This window comes from Zeus faber (assembly GCF_960531495.2).
Source record: "Zeus faber genome assembly, chromosome: 6".
Lineage (NCBI taxonomy): Eukaryota > Metazoa > Chordata > Actinopteri > Zeiformes > Zeidae > Zeus > Zeus faber.
In genome coordinates, this window is record NC_137201.1 from 23,634,340 (window position 1) to 23,652,145 (window position 17,806).

The 17,806-nt window shown below is 50.3% G+C and overlaps 1 protein-coding gene across 1 annotated transcript in view; it reads left to right on the plus strand.

Moving 5' to 3' along the window:
• Positions 1 to 17,010, plus strand: part of srpk2 (SRSF protein kinase 2) — a gene marked incomplete at its 5' end in the record, with an annotated part of 65,663 nt that extends 48,653 nt beyond the window's left edge. The window contains 13 exons of the mRNA XM_080002889.1: positions 944 to 1,109; positions 4,971 to 5,011; positions 5,873 to 6,275; positions 8,037 to 8,084; positions 8,223 to 8,293; positions 8,408 to 8,966; positions 9,684 to 9,716; positions 10,378 to 10,478; positions 10,840 to 10,947; positions 11,373 to 11,442; positions 13,112 to 13,204; positions 14,247 to 14,339; positions 15,836 to 17,010. Of these exons, the coding sequence (XP_079859015.1) occupies positions 944 to 1,109; positions 4,971 to 5,011; positions 5,873 to 6,275; positions 8,037 to 8,084; positions 8,223 to 8,293; positions 8,408 to 8,966; positions 9,684 to 9,716; positions 10,378 to 10,478; positions 10,840 to 10,947; positions 11,373 to 11,442; positions 13,112 to 13,204; positions 14,247 to 14,339; positions 15,836 to 16,020 (1,971 nt within the window). The 3' untranslated portion in view covers positions 16,021 to 17,010. The remainder of the gene's footprint in view (positions 1 to 943; positions 1,110 to 4,970; positions 5,012 to 5,872; positions 6,276 to 8,036; positions 8,085 to 8,222; positions 8,294 to 8,407; positions 8,967 to 9,683; positions 9,717 to 10,377; positions 10,479 to 10,839; positions 10,948 to 11,372; positions 11,443 to 13,111; positions 13,205 to 14,246; positions 14,340 to 15,835) is intronic.
• Positions 17,011 to 17,806: the final 796 nt, after the last annotated feature.

A 17,806-nucleotide genomic window follows, 5' to 3' on the forward strand; every position in this document is an offset into this window, starting at 1 on the left:
TGACGGGGGAACAAAGGGAATAGCTAATTCCACCCAGATCAATCTGAGGGCGAGACGGAGAGCGGGGTGAAAGGGGACGGGCGTCAGAAGCGGCTCCGCAGCGGAGCATTTCATCCGGAATCCCTCGACCGAACCGTGAACGCGCGCAAAAAAAAATATCGCTCATGGGACGGGTTGGCCATTTTCCCGCCCCGTTTCGGTTTCGAAGTGCAAAATCTCACGCGGCGAGGCTTTTGTTTGAATGCAGTCCGACCGGGCGAACGTTTCGACCGCAATGAAACGTTTGTATGTTGTAACTAATGCGCCGCCAGCCCTGCGTTTTTGGGTCCGTCTGGGATTTTATGGGCTCTTCTGCGCTCCCGTGAATCAGCTCTTCTTTTGGCGGCATCGGCGCCAACTTAAGAGACTGAAAACAGGAAGTTACATTGCTTCCTACCGGCGACCAGATACAGCCGACGTCGCACTCCGGATGCACTGCGGTGAACGCAAAACGTCGTTTTAAAACGAGAGGCGATATTACTGATATTCAAAACGGAGACACGCGGTTATGATGTGATTATGATGTGAGCTTCCCGTTTTTTTGGGGGGGGGGGGGTTTTCTGAAAATTCGATTTTTTTTTTTTGAGGTTGCGCTAAGAATGTGCTGCGTTATAAATAACGGGAACCTAACATTTGAACATTTGAACATAGAAGGCCGGGTTGAAAAATACTAAACCTGTCCTGACATATGCAACGTTATTTACTCTTATTTACATTATGATGCATCAAAATAATAATCGATACATTCAACTGAAAATATGTGTATAAGACGTATATTATATATCATTATGTATATTTGTGTATTTTACCGTCTGCCTTTCTGTATTGACAGGTGTTATTCTTGTTTTTTCACCTTGTGTCTGTGTTTCTGTGCATGTGTGTATATATACGTGCATGTGTGTAGGTCTTGCAGGGCCTGGACTACCTCCACAGTAAGTGTAAGATCATCCACACAGATATCAAGCCAGAGAACATCCTGATGTGCGTGGACGACGCCTTCGTCAGACGCATGGCGGTGGAGGCCACCGAGTGGCAGAAGGCCGGAGCCCCGCCCCCCTCCGGATCCGCAGGTAGAGCGCACGCACGCACGCACACACACACACACACACACACACACACACACACACACACACACACACACACTACAATGTGTGAGAACACCAATCAGAAACCCTTTGTACCGTATATCCCCTGCTTCCTTTCTCCCATCACTCCTTCCCTCCTTCTTTCCTTTCCTCCTTCCCCTTTTCCTTATTTCCCGTCTTCCCTTTCTCCTTCCTCCCCTCTTTTCTTTCTTCGTTCCCTCATTCTTCCTTCCGTCTGTCCTTTTTCCTCCGTCCCTTCTCCATTCTTCCTTCCTTCCGTCCGCACGTCTTTCTTTCATTCCTCCTTTCTTTACGCTCCTTCCCTCCAGACCCACTCTCCTTTCTTCCCTCGTGGCTCACCTCCGTCCTGTCTTTCTCCCCTTCTTTCTTTCTTTCGGTCTGCCTTTTCTCCTTCCTTCCTCCCTTCCTTCATTCCTGCCTTCTCCTCTTGTCCTGACCCTTTCCTGTGTGATAAAGGGACGTTTGATTTACTTTCCATCTCTCTATTGTGTTTAACGTCAACATTTCAGCGGGGAGAAGAGAAGGGAATACGATCAAATCCGTTGACGATGATGATTAAATATCTCGAGAAAGAAGATAAAAAGAGAGAGGGAGAGAAGGGAAAAAAAAAAAAACACAGTGAGCTGCAAAACAACGGATGTGCGTGTCAAGACAAATCTGAAAAATGTTATTGTATCTAATTTTATTCCCGAGAGGTCTCTTGGATAATTGTGTATTGCGGAGAAATTCAAATTCGGGCCTAAAAGGCAGCAAGAAAAAAAAAGCAAAAAAAACAAAAAACGCCCTTTTCTCTCTCCAGCGGTGTCTTCCTTCCGTCTCGGCGCGATGCATAGTTGAATAGAGCGTGTGCTTTGATGCACCGGAGTCAAATTCCACCATTAGTAACGTCGCCTTCCATCCAAACTCTCGGTGAACTCTGTCCCGCCGCTGAACCCTCTCACAGGGGCTGCCAAGGGGGGCCTTGCGTCAGCCGACGGAAACCTCGCATTCATCAAGGTAACCCGTAGCGACGCGACGGCAACAGAGAGATGGAACGACGCAACGGCTTTTCTTCTCGCGAGTCGGGGACGCCTGCCAACTTGTGTTTCTGACCCGTGGCGAGGAAGTTCACCGGGCTGCTCGAGAAAAAAAGTCAAATGCTTTTCTCACTTTTTACATTGAGAGATTGCCGATTAGCGTTTTCCAAGCGGTATTATTGTTTGCGATGACGACCGGGTGGCGCTTCGGGGTTTTTCCTCAGAGCGTTCCTCAGAGGTGATCAACGCCGCTTCGGGAATGAGAGAGGAGAAAGGAGCGCGTTTGCCGCAGACGTCAATGGAAACGGTCGCAATTTTTACGTTTCGTCAAACCAAGTGGCGAGCCGGCTGCGTGACTGCGTTCCACTTTGTCTGGTTTGGGACTGGTGATTGGGAGCGCTTATCCTCTCCCTCTTCGTGCCGTGAATCGAGAGAGAGAAAAAGTCGTCTTTTTCCACTTTAAATTGTTAGCGGGGTTGGCCTGGGTTTAAAAAACCTGAGTGAACCTGCTAAAAATAGGCGATTGACACCTTTCCCACTGCCAGGAGAAATGCCGTTCTTTTTGGTGCGTCACGTTCGTGTTCGCGTGTCCTGGTTCCGGTGTGATTGGGAACAAAACAGCAGAGGAGACAGCAACTTGAACAAACGACTTAAGACTGTAAAACTGTGTAAAAAAAAAAAAAAAGGTATTTTGAGCCGTTCAAAAGAAGCGGATCGTTCTTGGGCGACCCAACACTACAGTGGAAGCAGCGTGGAGCACTGGCAGCACGGATAGGGTGCCCGGTCCTTCGGCAGCGGGGGAGCGGGGACCGGCGGGGAGTGTGGGGGTTCTCTGCTGGGGTCTCCACGGTGAGATCCCCACACTCCCAACATTTCACGGTCCGCCGTGCGGAAAAAAGTGAATAACTTCTGAATTTGGATTCTAAATGGGAAATGAAATGATGGAATGATACACAGACATTCCTGTCTATTTATGCCCAAGGGTCCGGAATTTCGACGCGCGTCGCATTGTGCAGGTAAAAGGTGCGAAAATAAGCGAGTTGACCCGGGTGGCCTGTTCACGTAAGAGCCGATCGGATGTGGAGCCTGGAAAACCCGGGTCTATTGCCGGCTCATTTGACCATCATAGTAAACATTAGTTAAGTCAACAATGTTGTGTTGTTGTTGCTCCTGAGGTAGTGGGGAGCTCAGTGTAGGCACAGCGGGGTCCAGGTGCAGCCTGAAGAGACGAGCCTTTAATTGGATTCGGCATCCTGACCCCAGATGGAAGCTCATTCCACCGCTGTTGCGTCAGGGATGAGAAGAGTCGTGACTGGGATGAGCCTCTTCTCAGACTGGTCCTGGTGTTATTGTCCATCTTGTACCTGGATGTGATTTTCGTTTTGGTACTTTTACCCCTGGTTCAGAGATGGATCTTCAGTGTCCACGTTCAGTCCACTTTGAGATCCGGTCGCTTCAAATCGCCGCGCACGTCGCCTCCGGCGTCTATGTGTCGAAGGAATCGGGGAGGGCTTGTCGAGCTGCGTGGATATGAATGCGTTTCTTCCTACTCTTCATAGCAGGGGAATACAGGAGATGTATGTATCGTTCATGTTTATGTGGACAATGTAAGATGATGAAAAATGTCAGTAAAAATATAAGATGCAAAAATAAAAAATAAAAAAAAGCAGAGGAAGAAGTTGCAGTCGACCATTGGCTGTTTTATGCAGCCGTGCAGAGGAATGTTCATGTGCGGGAGCAAAGTCAAATTAGGAAAAGCTGTGTGAGAGACGTGTTTCTGCCTATGTTGATGTTGCATGTGGATTGAGAACTCGATTGCAATATCCACCTCCGGAGCCGGTTTGGGGCGGTTTGGGATCAAATCCCATTTTTCTCTTTTTTTATCTCTTTATGTGATCGATCTCATCACCTGCTGTAAGGCCCTGCATGTGAATGCGCGGTCACAAGGGGGTCGACTGTATTAGTTTGAGAGATATTTTATAAAAAATATGTACGTTCAACTCCCATGTCATGTAGTCAACAGGGCTTTGGCTAAGTATTCAAGATCCAAGATTCTTTATTTTCTCACACCGCGGTCATTCAGGTGCAGCGAAGTGAAATGATAGAAGGCGGAAACTCTCAAAAAAATACCACAAGAAAGCAAAGATATACACATAATGTATGTATGTAAATGTATGAATGTACAGTATGTATGAGCAGTGTCCAGCGGGGAATTACATTGTACACAGTGTGCGATGGGGAAATAGATACTCCTGATGTAGTAGTATCTTTGTTTTGTTTTACGAGCTGCATATTTTGGATAATGACAGCCACGTAAAACGTATTCTCCGCACGCAGAGTGAGAATCAACCCCCCTGATTAAAGTAGCCGTCTGTGGGCCGAGGGGCGTGGATCATTCATCCGAAAAGGGTCTTTACGGACGCGGCGCCCGGGTCTCTCTCTGCACGGCCGACGCCCGGCTCCCGTCTCAGACGTGGGGGCTTTGAAGGTGGATGCGAGAGTTACATACGGCGAGGGTCATTTCTTATGGATCTGGGACAAAGGCTGCCAGCCTGTAGGAGAGAACTTCAATCTGCTTCCAGCTCACCCCCCGCTTCCGTTCATCCTCAGCCGCATCCCCCCCATAGAATCTGAACGTGAGCGTTAAACGCGAGCCTTTCACAATCTAACGAATTAACCTCCAGGGAAGCGGGCGAGCGGGACGAGCGGGACGAGCGGGACGAGCGAGCTTCTCAGTTTTGGCTTTCTGAACGTTGCGAACGTCGTCGCTTCTTTTGATTGACGCTTTCTCTCTCTGTGTCTTTGTCAGTCAGCACAGCCCCCCAGCTCAAACCGGTGAGTACAGCAGATGTGAGTATGAAACGAGGAGCACGGACACACACACACACACACACGCACGCAGGCACGCATGCACGCACACACACACATCGTATTCATATCGAGGCAAATACACATCCACAAATAATGACACAAAGACAAAAATACACACCATATAGACACAAACCACTTGCACACACACACACACACACAAACACACACACACACACACACACACATCGTATTCATATAGAGAGGCAAATACACATGCACAAATAAAAACACACACACACAAAAATACACATCATACACACACTAACACACGCACACACACACACACACACACACACACACAAACACAAAACACTTTATACATATAGAGAGGCAAACACACACACAATGATGACACAAACAAACACATGCACACATGTGCAACATTTCCTGTGCACCTTCTTAATAGATTTTATTCTATTATCTGTGATAGCAAGTGCAATCCTGCACCTTATCAGCCAAATAGATTAATTGTAGGACTTCTAGCCCTTTTTTCTAGCCTCGGGAACATTGATTTAAGAATTTCAAGACACAAAGCGCGCCTAGACATCGGTTACAATCCAAATCTCAGTCATATTTAATTAATAACTTAACTTGTAATTTATTATTGTTGTAATAAGAATACCTAGTCTGCCAGAGTGTATTGTCACCAAAACATTATCACTGTATAGCACAATATATATCACGGCCAAAAAAAACAAAAACAAACTGCTTGATCCCCAACTTACTGTTTTTATCTCCCTTCTCTTTAATTCTTTCTCCCCTGCCCTTTTCTCTCCTTCTCATTCATTCTTTCTCCCCTCTCTCCTCCCCCTCTCCTGCTATTTCTCCCTCCGGCTCCAGGTGGGGAAGATCTCCAAGAACAAGAAGAAGAAGCTGAAGAAGAAGCAGAAGCGCCAGGCCGAGCTGCTGGAGCGCCGGATGCTGGAGATCGAGGCGCTGGAGAGGGAGGCGGAGCGGCAGGAGGAGAGGGCGCCGGAGGGGGAGGAGGAGGAGGAGGAGGACGACGACGACGAAGAGGGAGACGACGCGGAGGAAGGGGAACCCGCGAAGGGCAGTCGGAAAGGGCCGGCCAAGAGACAGGGGCGGGGTTCAAACGCCACCCAGGCCTCGACGCCGGGGCCGGGGCCCGTCATGGCGCTGGGGGAGAGCGACGAGGAGGACGAGGACGAGGAGGAGGACGAGGAAGAGGAGGAGGAGGGAGGTGGAGAGAGGGAGAGGCCCACGAGGCTGACCAATCACACATGTGAGTAGGAGAAAGAAGAGGCCATGACCCACGCCGCAGCCAGGACTCATAACACATTACCAGCGTGGAAACGCCCAGGACGTGGAAATCTGTCAATTGGTCACTGTGTAGCTCACACATTAGGCTGAATTTGTCAAAAATCCCAATTTGGCAGAAACAATACTTGATTTAAATGTAATTTACTTCATTTTGCCATATTTTGGATTTGTTAATTCCCCTTGAAAAGGCAGAAGCGCCATTGCTTTGACAAATGCAAAATATGGTAAAATGGAGTCACTTTGGACAAACAACCACAGTGTTACCACAGTTATCAGGGGGAGCCGGAGATCATTCTTAGGCAGGTTTCTCTCCCTATCGTTCAGATTTTCCAAAACCTGAAAATAGATGATCAATAAACAATTAAAAAAAAAAAAAGGTCAGCTGTAGTGTAGAACGTGTGAGCGGAAACAAAATATGACACCGGTGGGGTCCTTTAAGGTCAGTGAAAATTGCCTGATTCAGTCAAAACCCTCTTCATTTATGGATTCTTTACCAGTTATGTGTATCAGTCACATGACAGGAAGCCATTTTGGTTAAGGGATTATAAGCCTGTTCCCAAGTGCTGCTGCTGCTGCTGCTGCTGCTGCTGCTGCCTGGTCTGTTTCATTCCATTCAGTTTCGGCGTGAAGGAATCATAGCGGGAAACTTATTGAGGTTACGCTGAACTGTTGACTGTAAGCAGGCTGCCAACAACTAGAAAGGCATTTTCGAGGGCTGCGCTTTGCTTTTGACAGCCTGTGTGTGTGTGTGTGTGTGTGTGTGTGTGCGTGCGTGCGTGCGTGCGTGCGTGCGTGCGTGCGTGCGTGCGTGCGTGCGTGCGTGCGTGTGTGTGTATGTGCGTGTGTATGTGTATGTGTGTGCATGAGTGAGTGTGTGCCTGTGTATGCGTGTGCATGTGTGAGTGAGTGTGTGTGTGTGTGTGTGTGTGTGTGTGTGTGTGTGCGCGCGTGTGCGTGTGTGTGTGTGTCCATATAGAGAGCTGGCAGACAGTCTGTGAATGAATGGGAGGTAGTGGTTTGCTTCCAACACCTCCACCCACACAAGTTCCACTGCGTAGGGGGGGACGGGCTGATTCACAAAACAATCAACCCCTCTCTCTCTCTCTCTCTCTCTCTCTCTCTCTCTCTCTCTCTCTCTCTCTCTCTCTCTCTGTCTCTCATATGTTTCATCCTCTGCCACTCTCATTCTCATTTTCTCTCCCTTGGGACAACTGTGCAAATGTCCCTTTGTGGCTGGCCAACGTAATCTCTGCAGAGAACTAGCAGCAGGGATCCTGAGGAAGAGGGCAACATTATTAGTAAGCCCTACGGTGGTGGGATAGTTTTCTAGCTGTCAGCTTGCTGGTACGTTCCTCATCCGTCGTGCTGTAGAGAAGGAGGCAAGAGCATGAGTCACACTTAGAGGCGACATCACTGGACTCCCAACATTAGAGATTGCACCGATCTGATACCTGGGATCCGTGTTTGGCTGATACCAGGAGAAATGCTGGGGTGGAGTTCAGAGGTGTGTCCAATGTCTAATTGGTGCAAGTCATGTTGTTGCTGATGTATTTCTTCCTGCAAGGCAGTAAAGTGTTTGTTTGAGCAGTTTGATCGTGGTACTTTTAGATGGTGCATCAATAAAACAGTTCATACTATTTGCTGGAGAGAAAACAAATGGATGATGGAGGTGTGGATGATGATGCGCGCTGGTCTTGATTCTGTCGTCTCCACCCTTCTGCAGGTGCAGCTCCGCCGCAGGAGCAGAACAAGGTCCACCAAGGCTCAGGAGGCGACCCGGGAAATGAGGAGGAGGAGGAGGAGGAGGGGGAGGAGGAGGAGGAAGAGGAGGAGGAGGAGGAGGAGGAGGAGGAAGATGACGACCCCACGCCGACCGCTGAAAAAGCCGCGCCCTTCCCCCCCGCCTCAGAGGAAGGCAACGGGGACGCAAGAGCAGCGGAGGAGGGCGAGGGCGAGGCGGAGGAGCAGGCGGAGGAGGGGGTGAAGGGGGAACGGGATGAGAACGAGAGGGAGAAAGGCGACAAAGAAGAGGAGGAGGAGGAGGAGGAACAGGAGGTGAGAGAGACTGAGGGAGAGGAAACGGAGACCGAGGAGCCGAAGACGGAGAACAAACTAGAGGAGGAGGCGGAGGAGTCCAAGCGGCAAGAGGAGGACGAAGACGAGGACGAGGAGGAGGAGGAGGAGGAGGAGGAGGAGGAGGACGACGACGACGATGACGACGACGACGACACGACCGCCGACCTCCTGACGACCTCCTCCCCCGTCAAGCACCACAACAACAACAACAACGCGTCCAAAACCAACGGCCACGTCCTGTCGGTGGCCCGCCCGCCGCCGCCGCCCTCGCCCAACCCCGTCACGCTGCTCTGCCCCCTGGTGGAGTCGGAGCTCAGCTACACCGACAGGGACAACTCGCTCAGCTCCGGCTACGAGATGTACAACGGCGAGGTGGCCGACGCGGGCCTCACCAACGGATCCGGCGAGCGCCACCGCGGCACGGTGCCCCGCTTCCCCGAACTGCCCCTGGACCCCGAGCCGGGAAACCCCATCGCGCTGGGAACCGCGGACATAGGGGCGGGGCCCTCGCCCAACAGCCCCGTGGCCGACCGCAGCCGCACCGTGTCGTCCTCGAGCACCGGAGACACTCCGAAAGGTGAGGGCCGGGTTAAACCCGCCAACGCAGCTATTATATCCAAAATATTTTTAACCACATGTTTGACAGAAGATGTCTTATAACAGTAACAATAATACAATATCATTGTACAAGTTAACATTCTTGGTGTACGCAAATACTCGAATGAAGTAAAATGTTCGTTAGATGACCCGTTGTTTATCACCTGTGCTCACTTGTATTAATCTGCCCTTTTTTGGTTTTAAAGCCCCTACAAGGAAGGTTCCACGATCAAAATAAAGTAAAACGAATGTATTAATTTGGCATCGATTCCCTGACGTGTATAACCACCATGAGCAGTTTGGATGAAGACGGTCGATTTCCTTGTCCAAATTCCAAATCTTCAAAATGCTCAGCAGTGTGTTAAGACATCGTCAACGATAATGCATAAGGGTCATACAAGATACAGGTAGATACATATACACAAATTGTGTGTGTGTATCTAATATCTAATTGCGTGTATGTAAATGAGGTTTAGTACGATATGCAAAATCTAATTTTCCAAATAGCTGTTTTTTTCCAAACCACTGCTCGGTATCTTGACTTTCCTCTTCAAAACAAAGACATGCCTCACCGGAGAGGCCAAGTCGACTTTTCGGAACAATGGAACTCGTGGGAACCTTTTCCTCAAAAAGGTCCTGGTAGGGGCTTTAAGCGATGCTTTAACAATGATGTAATCAGACTGTATTTGGTTCTTAGGAGATGCTTTGGATCATCCCTACATGAGCGACAGTCAGTGTTCTGCTTTTTATTTTACACATAGCCGCCTTATAAGACTAACATTACTAACACTAACCCAACTCATGACTTAGCCTCGGCCTCGCCTCTATTTAGGTCACTGGGGTGGGGTCTCTCAGCTCAGTAAAACACTTTGCTTACGTTAATACAACATGATTTTAGTCATTCTGCCTCTTACTGTATGTGTTACCAATGCAAGCTGCAAATAACAATGATGATTTTAACAACGTAATGGTTAATACACTGAAATTACTTCAAAGTGTACGATCGCTTTAGCCTGCCATTCCTTGAGTGTCTTCAAAGCTCCGGCAGTTTGAAACACCACAATTAAATATTGTGGTTAATCCCTGTGTAACAATTTCCACCACTATTCTATTTGTTTATTATAGATGTTCCAAGACTTGGTTTGTGAGATTTGGGGCCAGTGGCAGAGAGAAGCTGAAAAAGCTTGTGTCAAGTGAAGGTGCTGGGAGACAAACTAATAGTGGAATCGTATTGTTATGAGAGGCCCAAAATATTAGTTTTAGTCAGATATACTGATATCACCTAAAAAGATACTCATTTTTTATCTTGATTTTTTTTTTTACTCAGTAATCGTGACAATATGGAAAAAATCATCAGACCCGCGTGACGTTGGTTCTCTCTCTCCCTCCAGTCAGAGCCAGAGCGGCAGACCTCCTGGTCAACCCACTGGACCCCCATAACGCCGACACCATCCGGGTCAAGATCGCTGACCTGGGCAACGCCTGCTGGGTGGTAAGACATCCAGGAGTGTGTGTGTGTGTGTGTGTGTGTGTGTGTGTGTGTGTGTGTGTGTGTGTGTGTGTGTGTGTGTGTGTGTGTGTGTGTGTGTGTGTGTGTGTGTGTGTGTGTGTGTGTGTGTGTGCGAGCGTGCATGCGCTGAACCTCTGCTCGCGTTCACTCAGAGTTCTATCATCCTTCTCTCTGCTGCTCTGCTCTATCGTTATCTTCATCTCTTTTTCTTCCTCCCCTCTCCCTCTCCCTCTCCTCCTTTCTTCCTCTCCGCTGTGTGTGTTCTCCTCTTCCTCCCTCCACTCCTCGCCTCCTCCCCTTTTCCCTTCCTCTCTTCTCCTCCTCCTCCTCCCCCTCTCCCCAGCACAAGCACTTCACAGAGGACATCCAGACGAGGCAGTACCGCTCCATCGAGGTGTTAATAGGAGCTGGATACAGCACCCCCGCTGACATCTGGAGCACCGCCTGCATGGTGGGAGCCAGACACACACACACACACACACACGCGCGTGCACACACGCACGCACGCACACACACACACACACACACACACACACAGGTAGAGGAATACAGAGTTTAATACTGCGATAGATTGTGTACTGGAGGAGGGAAGGCGGTCAGGTGTTCATAAAGTGTTTATTACTTGCACTGTGAGCAACATTTTCGAAAAAAAACACTCTCAATTTACCAGTGAAAGTTGGAAAGATGGCCATGTAGCTCCGAATGATGTCGCGATTAACAAATTATGTAATAAAATCAGAAAATGTTTTACATTTTGCTCTTAACTTAGTTGAAAATGTACTTATATGAAATATACTTCTATGTATATGTGTGACGTATATACATGTGTATATACCCTACACTGTATATATAGTTACTCAAGCTCCCCTTTTGTAGGCCTTTGAGCTGGCGACTGGAGATTACCTTTTTGAGCCCCATTCTGGAGAGGACTACTCCCGAGATGAGGGTGAGTACATCTTTATTCTTTCTTTTGTTTTTCATCTTTAACTCGTGCGCCACATAAACTGCCCTTGAAGGGAGATTCCACCACAGAGCAGCATCAAGGCCGCTCATTTAATGAACTGAGGCATAACTGCGTTTTTTAAGTCTCCCTTTGTGGTTTAAGGCGAGCCGGCAGCCACCCAGCATTAGTTGTGCAGTTTGGTTTTGAGCTCATTTTGATCTCAGCACTGTGGTGGAATATCCCTTTAATTCCAAGGGTAAAGGCTTAATCAGTATTCTGTGTGTGTGTGTGTGTGTGTGTGTGTGTGTGTGTGTGTGTGTGTGTGTGTGTGTGTGTGTGTGTGTGTGTGTGTGTGTGATATACAAAGCATTGCATTAGCAAATTAAATGTTGTAAATTATTGAATGCATCTTAAATGATTAATGGATTGTGCCACCTGAAATAACTTATTTGAATTATTTAATTGCATAGGGACACTCTCATTTGTCACAGCACACTAAGCTCGATTTCTTGGTGTAACTTAGTCAGAAATGCCCCCATAATGCGCTAGGGAAGGTTTAGCTCCCCCTTACCCATCTCTACCCTCTGTCCCCCTGTAAAACCTTAAATTCTGGATGTACGTCTTCACTCATCTCCATGCTGCCTCTATACCTGGCTTGTTAACTAACCTCCCAAAGATTTAAAGCAGATGCACACAGAGATGAGGGCAAGTGGGAACGGCGAATGTTCGCGCAATTCTTTCCGTTCCTTCCGAGGTCTCTGCATGTCATGTCTTGAAAATGCCTGAAATTAGGTTTTTCAAATATCGGGCGCTGAAAGTCATCGAATAGTCAGGAATAAGTCATTTTAATTCACAAGGTCTCCATTTCAACAAGTTCTCTGGGAAAGAAAAGTACTGGTTCGATGTACTCCAGTTCCTAATTTATTCGCTTGCTATGCGACCTAAATGAAAGTGTTGTAATAACAGTTCAAAGAATCATCTAGTTGATCAACTTCCCTGTTTCTAACACTTTATTGAATAAGACAAGTATGATTGTCTTGAATTTAGTAAATACTTAAAGACCCTAATAACTTTGCAGAGACCACGCCCCCTTTGATTTGCAGTTATTGTAACATTTATCCATAAAATCAAGAAATATATCTTATAACCAGCCACTGAATTTATAACCCTTGATCTTCCGATCAGATTTTGGTGTTTCATCCATGGCAATCCAATGAAGGTGAATCTATTTTCCCCTTGAAGCGAAATTAAAAACCAGACTTCGAGTCTTTTTTTGAATTCTGCTCCTCGATGCCCGCCCCTTGTTTCTACAGATGAACGTTTCCCCATTTCACCCCCGTGCTGCGGGGCTCGCCACACTAACACTGACTCTTGTCTCTGGCACTTTGTGACTGTTTGTGACTGTCTCTCTCTCTCTCTCTCTGTCACTCCTCCATTTCCCTTCCTTCCATTGTCTTTTATAACCCTCTCGCACCGCTGTCTTCCCTCTCTGTCCCCGTTGTTTTCTAACACCTTTACCTTTCCCCTGGCATCTCGCTCTCCCCTCACTCCTTTACTGTCTGCCCTGTCTGTCCTGTTCTTCCTTCTCTTTTTCGCCCCCCCTTTCCCCTCCCTTTTTTCGGATTCCCCTTGTCCTCCCGCCACCTCCCCTCCATCCCTCTCTCTTCTGTAGACCACATAGCCCACATCATAGAGCTGCTGGGCTGTATTCCGAGGCACTTTGCGCTCTCCGGAAAATATTCCCGGGAGTTCTTCAACAGAAGAGGTAGCGCTGTCCAGGGAGCCGGTGGGGCGGGGTTACGCAGACTGCCCGAAGGGGACAGACATACTGACAGGCAGGCCGTCGAGAGCGACAGGCAGACAGACACATCTCCTTTCGGCACAACGAAAGGAGATGCCTTTCGGCACAAAACCCTGGTCTGGAGTAAGGGAGTAGTTAGTAATTTTTTAAAGTGTGTCCCTGTTTTACATTCACCCCTCATGCAGTATGCAGGGGGGGGGGGTCTCCGCCTTTTCTCCAACCTGGTGCCTCCATCCCTCCACCAGCAGCACGATGCAAGTAATGGAGGACAAATCCACGTTCAGTGCAAAAACTCACCCCGCATTTCAGGCAAAGCGAACACGACGGCGCGGGCGGTTTGACCTTGCAGATTTAAACAGGATTGGGTGGGTGGGGGGGGGGGGACGTAAACTGGAAAAGCAGTCACCGCCAGCAGCCCACAACTTGGCAGGTTGCTTGTTTGGGGGAAATAGCGGGAACAACGCTGGCAACGACAAAGAGCGGCAGCAAACAGCGAATTTAGCCGTGAAAACCGAATGCCAATTTTCAAAGTCAGACCGCTGTGGCGCCGCGTTCGCTTCGGCTGGAATGTTTACTCCCAACACGGATTGTGGATTTGTCCCCCGTCACCCGCGCCAAAGTCCTGATGGAGGGACGGAGCTGCATGTCCCGTTTGGATAAAAGGCTGAAACCTGCCCAAATGGGACAGCGCATGAGAGGTGAGTATAAAACAGGGATCAACTCCGACCAACGGGCACGGCGCATACGCTCTAGGGTGGGGTGGTTTTTCCCAGGCGTCTGTCGGTGTGTCCTGGCGGCGGCTTCGGGCGGCAGCGTTCCCCGCCGCGCCCACTCGGCCGCTGTGTGCACAGCTGTGTGTGTGCATGCTGTAATGCTGTCCCGTGCCTGTTCTCTTGTGATTGTGTGTGTGTGTGTGTGTGTGTGTGTGTGTGTGTGTGTGTGTGTGTGTGTGTGTGTGTGTGTGTGTGTGGCGCGCGCGTGTGTGCGTGCGTGCGGTGGGGGGCAGACCACATCGCTCTGATCACGGAACTCCTTGGGAAGGTCCCGCGCAAAGTGTTCGCTGCCGGGAAGTACAGCCGAGAGTTTTTCTCCAAGAAAGGTAAACGCACCAGCAGGTACCAGGACGGAGCGGCCCGGTTGTGGGCCGAGTGACCTGTGAAGGGTCAGACTTGCAATTTGTATATCAAATCACGCAGCATCAATGAAATACACATCTGGTAACAGCGGCCCAACCTGCTGTGTGAATCTTTGGCACAGGAAGGTGTTTTTCAAGGACCAAACTGGGGTCAAATGGAGTTTTTGCCTTTGCCAGCACAGACACACACACACACACACACACACACACTACCCCGACCCCTTTTTTTCCCTGACATTCCCGACAGCTCACATTTTTAGATTTAGCCTCACCTTGTATTTTTAAATTCCATGTTCAAAGCAATGGCGCTTCTGCCTTTAAAAGATTGAATGAAGTCACCTCAAATATGACAAGGATGTGTTTTAGCCTCAGTGTCAGTGGGACCAGGAGTTTGAAGGTACGTCGCTCCGATTTTACAACACTGTTACGCTACGGCCCTTTGTGCAGTTTTAGAGTTGTGGAGTTGTGACCAGCGGCCCACTGCCTGTTCATCTATCGCTCTGAGGGCGGACAGGATTACGATTTTTGGCCAGAAACTGCAGGAGCCACACAGGGGGGGGGTTGGGGGGCGGCTGCAGTTTCGGCAGTCTTTTACGGCAGGGTCAGCCTCCCTAGCCATAGCGCTTGTCTCTCTCCCGCGCCCCGTGCGGGCGGCTCCACTTTTCGCCGAGTCGGGGCTGTTTCGCGTCGCCCGGCCCCAGGTTCTCGCGCCCCTGGTAAGTGTGCGGCGTACGCCCCCCTGTTTGATACGGCGCGTAACCCCCACCTCCCCGCACCCTCTCCCGCATTCCCTCTCTCCCGCCGCTCCCACCCCCTCCGTCTCGGCTCGTGCATTCTTCACACCGTGGACGTGAGACTTAAACATTCCTCCTTTGATGTTTGACTGAATCTGAGGTCTGAGCGCGTGCTTGATGTCTCAATGTTCTTTTCTTTTTTCTCCTTTTTTTCCCGTCTCCGTGCGGCTAATCAGGCCTGACTCCATCGCTCCGTCTCTCTCGGCTCCCGCTGTCTGCCGAGCCGCCCGGGGGCCCCGTCGGTCTGGCTCGCTGTATTTCCTTCATTCGCATAGATTGGTGTTCCGTTTATGGGGGAGGATGGGGGAGGGGGGGTACACCAACGGGGAAAAGAGCGATGGAATCATACATTTCTCTTTAAAAATTCAAGCTGATTCCCCAACACACTATTTGCAGTATACAGGGGGATTGATTCTATCCCACAGTTTACCCGTCCAGTCGGTGCGGATGAAGGAAACCTCGGTTGCCATGGCTGCCATGGCGAAATGGACCCTCTGACTTGATCTCTTTCATTCTGCATCTCTCTCTCTCGCTCTCTCTCTCTCTCTCGCTCTCTCGGGCAATTCCTCTTGTTTTCTTGCCTCTTCGCTCCCTTCACTCTCTCACTCTCCCCGCCTGTCGGAACCTGCTGTTGGACTCACCCCGCACCTTGATCGCCCCCTGCAGGCGAGCTGCGGCACATCACCAAGCTCAAGCCCTGGTCCCTGTTCGACGTGCTGGTGGAGAAGTACGGCTGGTCGCACGAGGACGCCGGCCACTTCACCCACTTCCTGCTGCCCATGCTGGAGATGGTGCCCGAGAAGAGGGCGTCGGCCAGCGACTGCCTGAACCACCCCTGGCTGAGCTCGTAGCCGCATACTGTTAATCAGGACCCCCCCGAACCCACCCACCCCCCTCCCAACCCCACCACACACGCAAACACGCACCCTCCCACCGCCACCCTGACTCCACCCCACACAATCAACCTAAGCACCCAAACCCTCGCATCCAGGTCGCAGCCAACAGAGCTGCAGAAAGTGAAGTGAAGACAAAAGGTTTGACGGCGTCGGAAATGACTCGAGAAAGGTCGTCTGGGATTCCGTTCTTCGCAGGCTCCCGCCCCACCCGCAACGGCAGCCTCTCCGTCTCCCCCCGAAAAAGGAATGTCGAAAACGCGATAAGGTTCAGGCGCCGACCCTCCCGCACAGCGTTACGGTGCCGTCTCCCAAACCACGCGGCGGCCAGGGCTTTGACGGGATCTGCCGAAACAGCGGAGGATTTGGGGCGAATTCGGACGACGGAGAGAGGCTGAAACGGGTCGTCCTCCGAAGCGCGTCTCCTCCGTCTGTTCGCGTGTTTGAATCTCCCCGCCGCTCCCCGTACGGCCAAATATATCAGCCTTTCGTTGCGCGGGAAAGTGTGCGAGCCACAGTTTGCGCAGTCCGGGGTGCTTTCGGGTTCCGGTTCCCTCCCCTTCTCGCCTGGCCCCCGGTCCCATCCCCAAGCTCCCCGCCTTCCGCCCTCCGCCCACCCCCTTAACGGTTGACACCCCTCCCTCACCAATGCTCTCCCCCTCCCCCCCCTTCGAAGTGAGCTGCATGACCTCCTGGGGGGGGCGGTGAGGCGGCCACGCGAAGAGAACGACAAGGGGGGCGAAGGACGGCAGGGGACAAAACCCAGTGGATGCAGACGCTGAAGCGGAGGCGGAGAGCTCCCGGTTTGAAAAAGGAACAAAAACATTCATAAACTCGCACGGAGAGACCGGTCGTTTGGCACGAACGATATTGGTTTGGGAAGATGGATGTGTATTTCGGTTTTGCATTTCACTGGTTACCTTTGCCCCCCCCTGCGGGTTTGAATCGAATTTCCCTGCGGGTTTGAATCGAATTTCGTTGGAAAAGACGAGACTTCCTTTACAAAACGGTGCCCGTTGGAGGAAGGTCACGACTCAGCAGTTTACCCCCCTTTCCCCCCCCCTCACTTTTCACATTCCTGGGTCCTCCTGGTCCTTTCCCAGAATTCCTGACTTCTTTCCTTACTCCCCTTTCTGACAAAACTACAAAATAACTCTTCCTCTGACTTGTGCCGGGACCCCGTCTCCCACGTCCCAGATACGATACAACCCCCCCCCACCCCCCCCTTTCTCCTGATTTTCCTACAGAGGATTCCCTCGATCCCGGAGCCTCTCCAGAAGAAGGCGATGGTCAAATGGAGTTTGCACTTGTCTTTGTAGATGTCCTTCAGGGATTTGAAATCTTTGTACATAGAAAACTGAAATCTGGCAACGCAGAGACAAGAGGACGAGGGACAGAATCCCCCCCCCCCCACACACACACACATACACACACACACACACACGTCATTCCAAGAGAGAGAGAGAGAGAGAGAGAGAGCGAGAGAGGACCCACCCTCCTTTCCAGTTCATGGGGACCTTCGTAGCAGAGGCCTGCTGGAATGTTTGAACTGCTGGGGAGCGCCGCGCCCGGCACACTGCAGTGCTCCCAATGCCAACGCTCCGAGACGTTCCACTTTTTCACTCCACTTATCGATATTTCTGTCTCAATCGCACGCGCGCGCGCGCGCACACACACACACACACACACGCACACACACACACACACACACACACAGACAGACGAACAGACACACACACACACA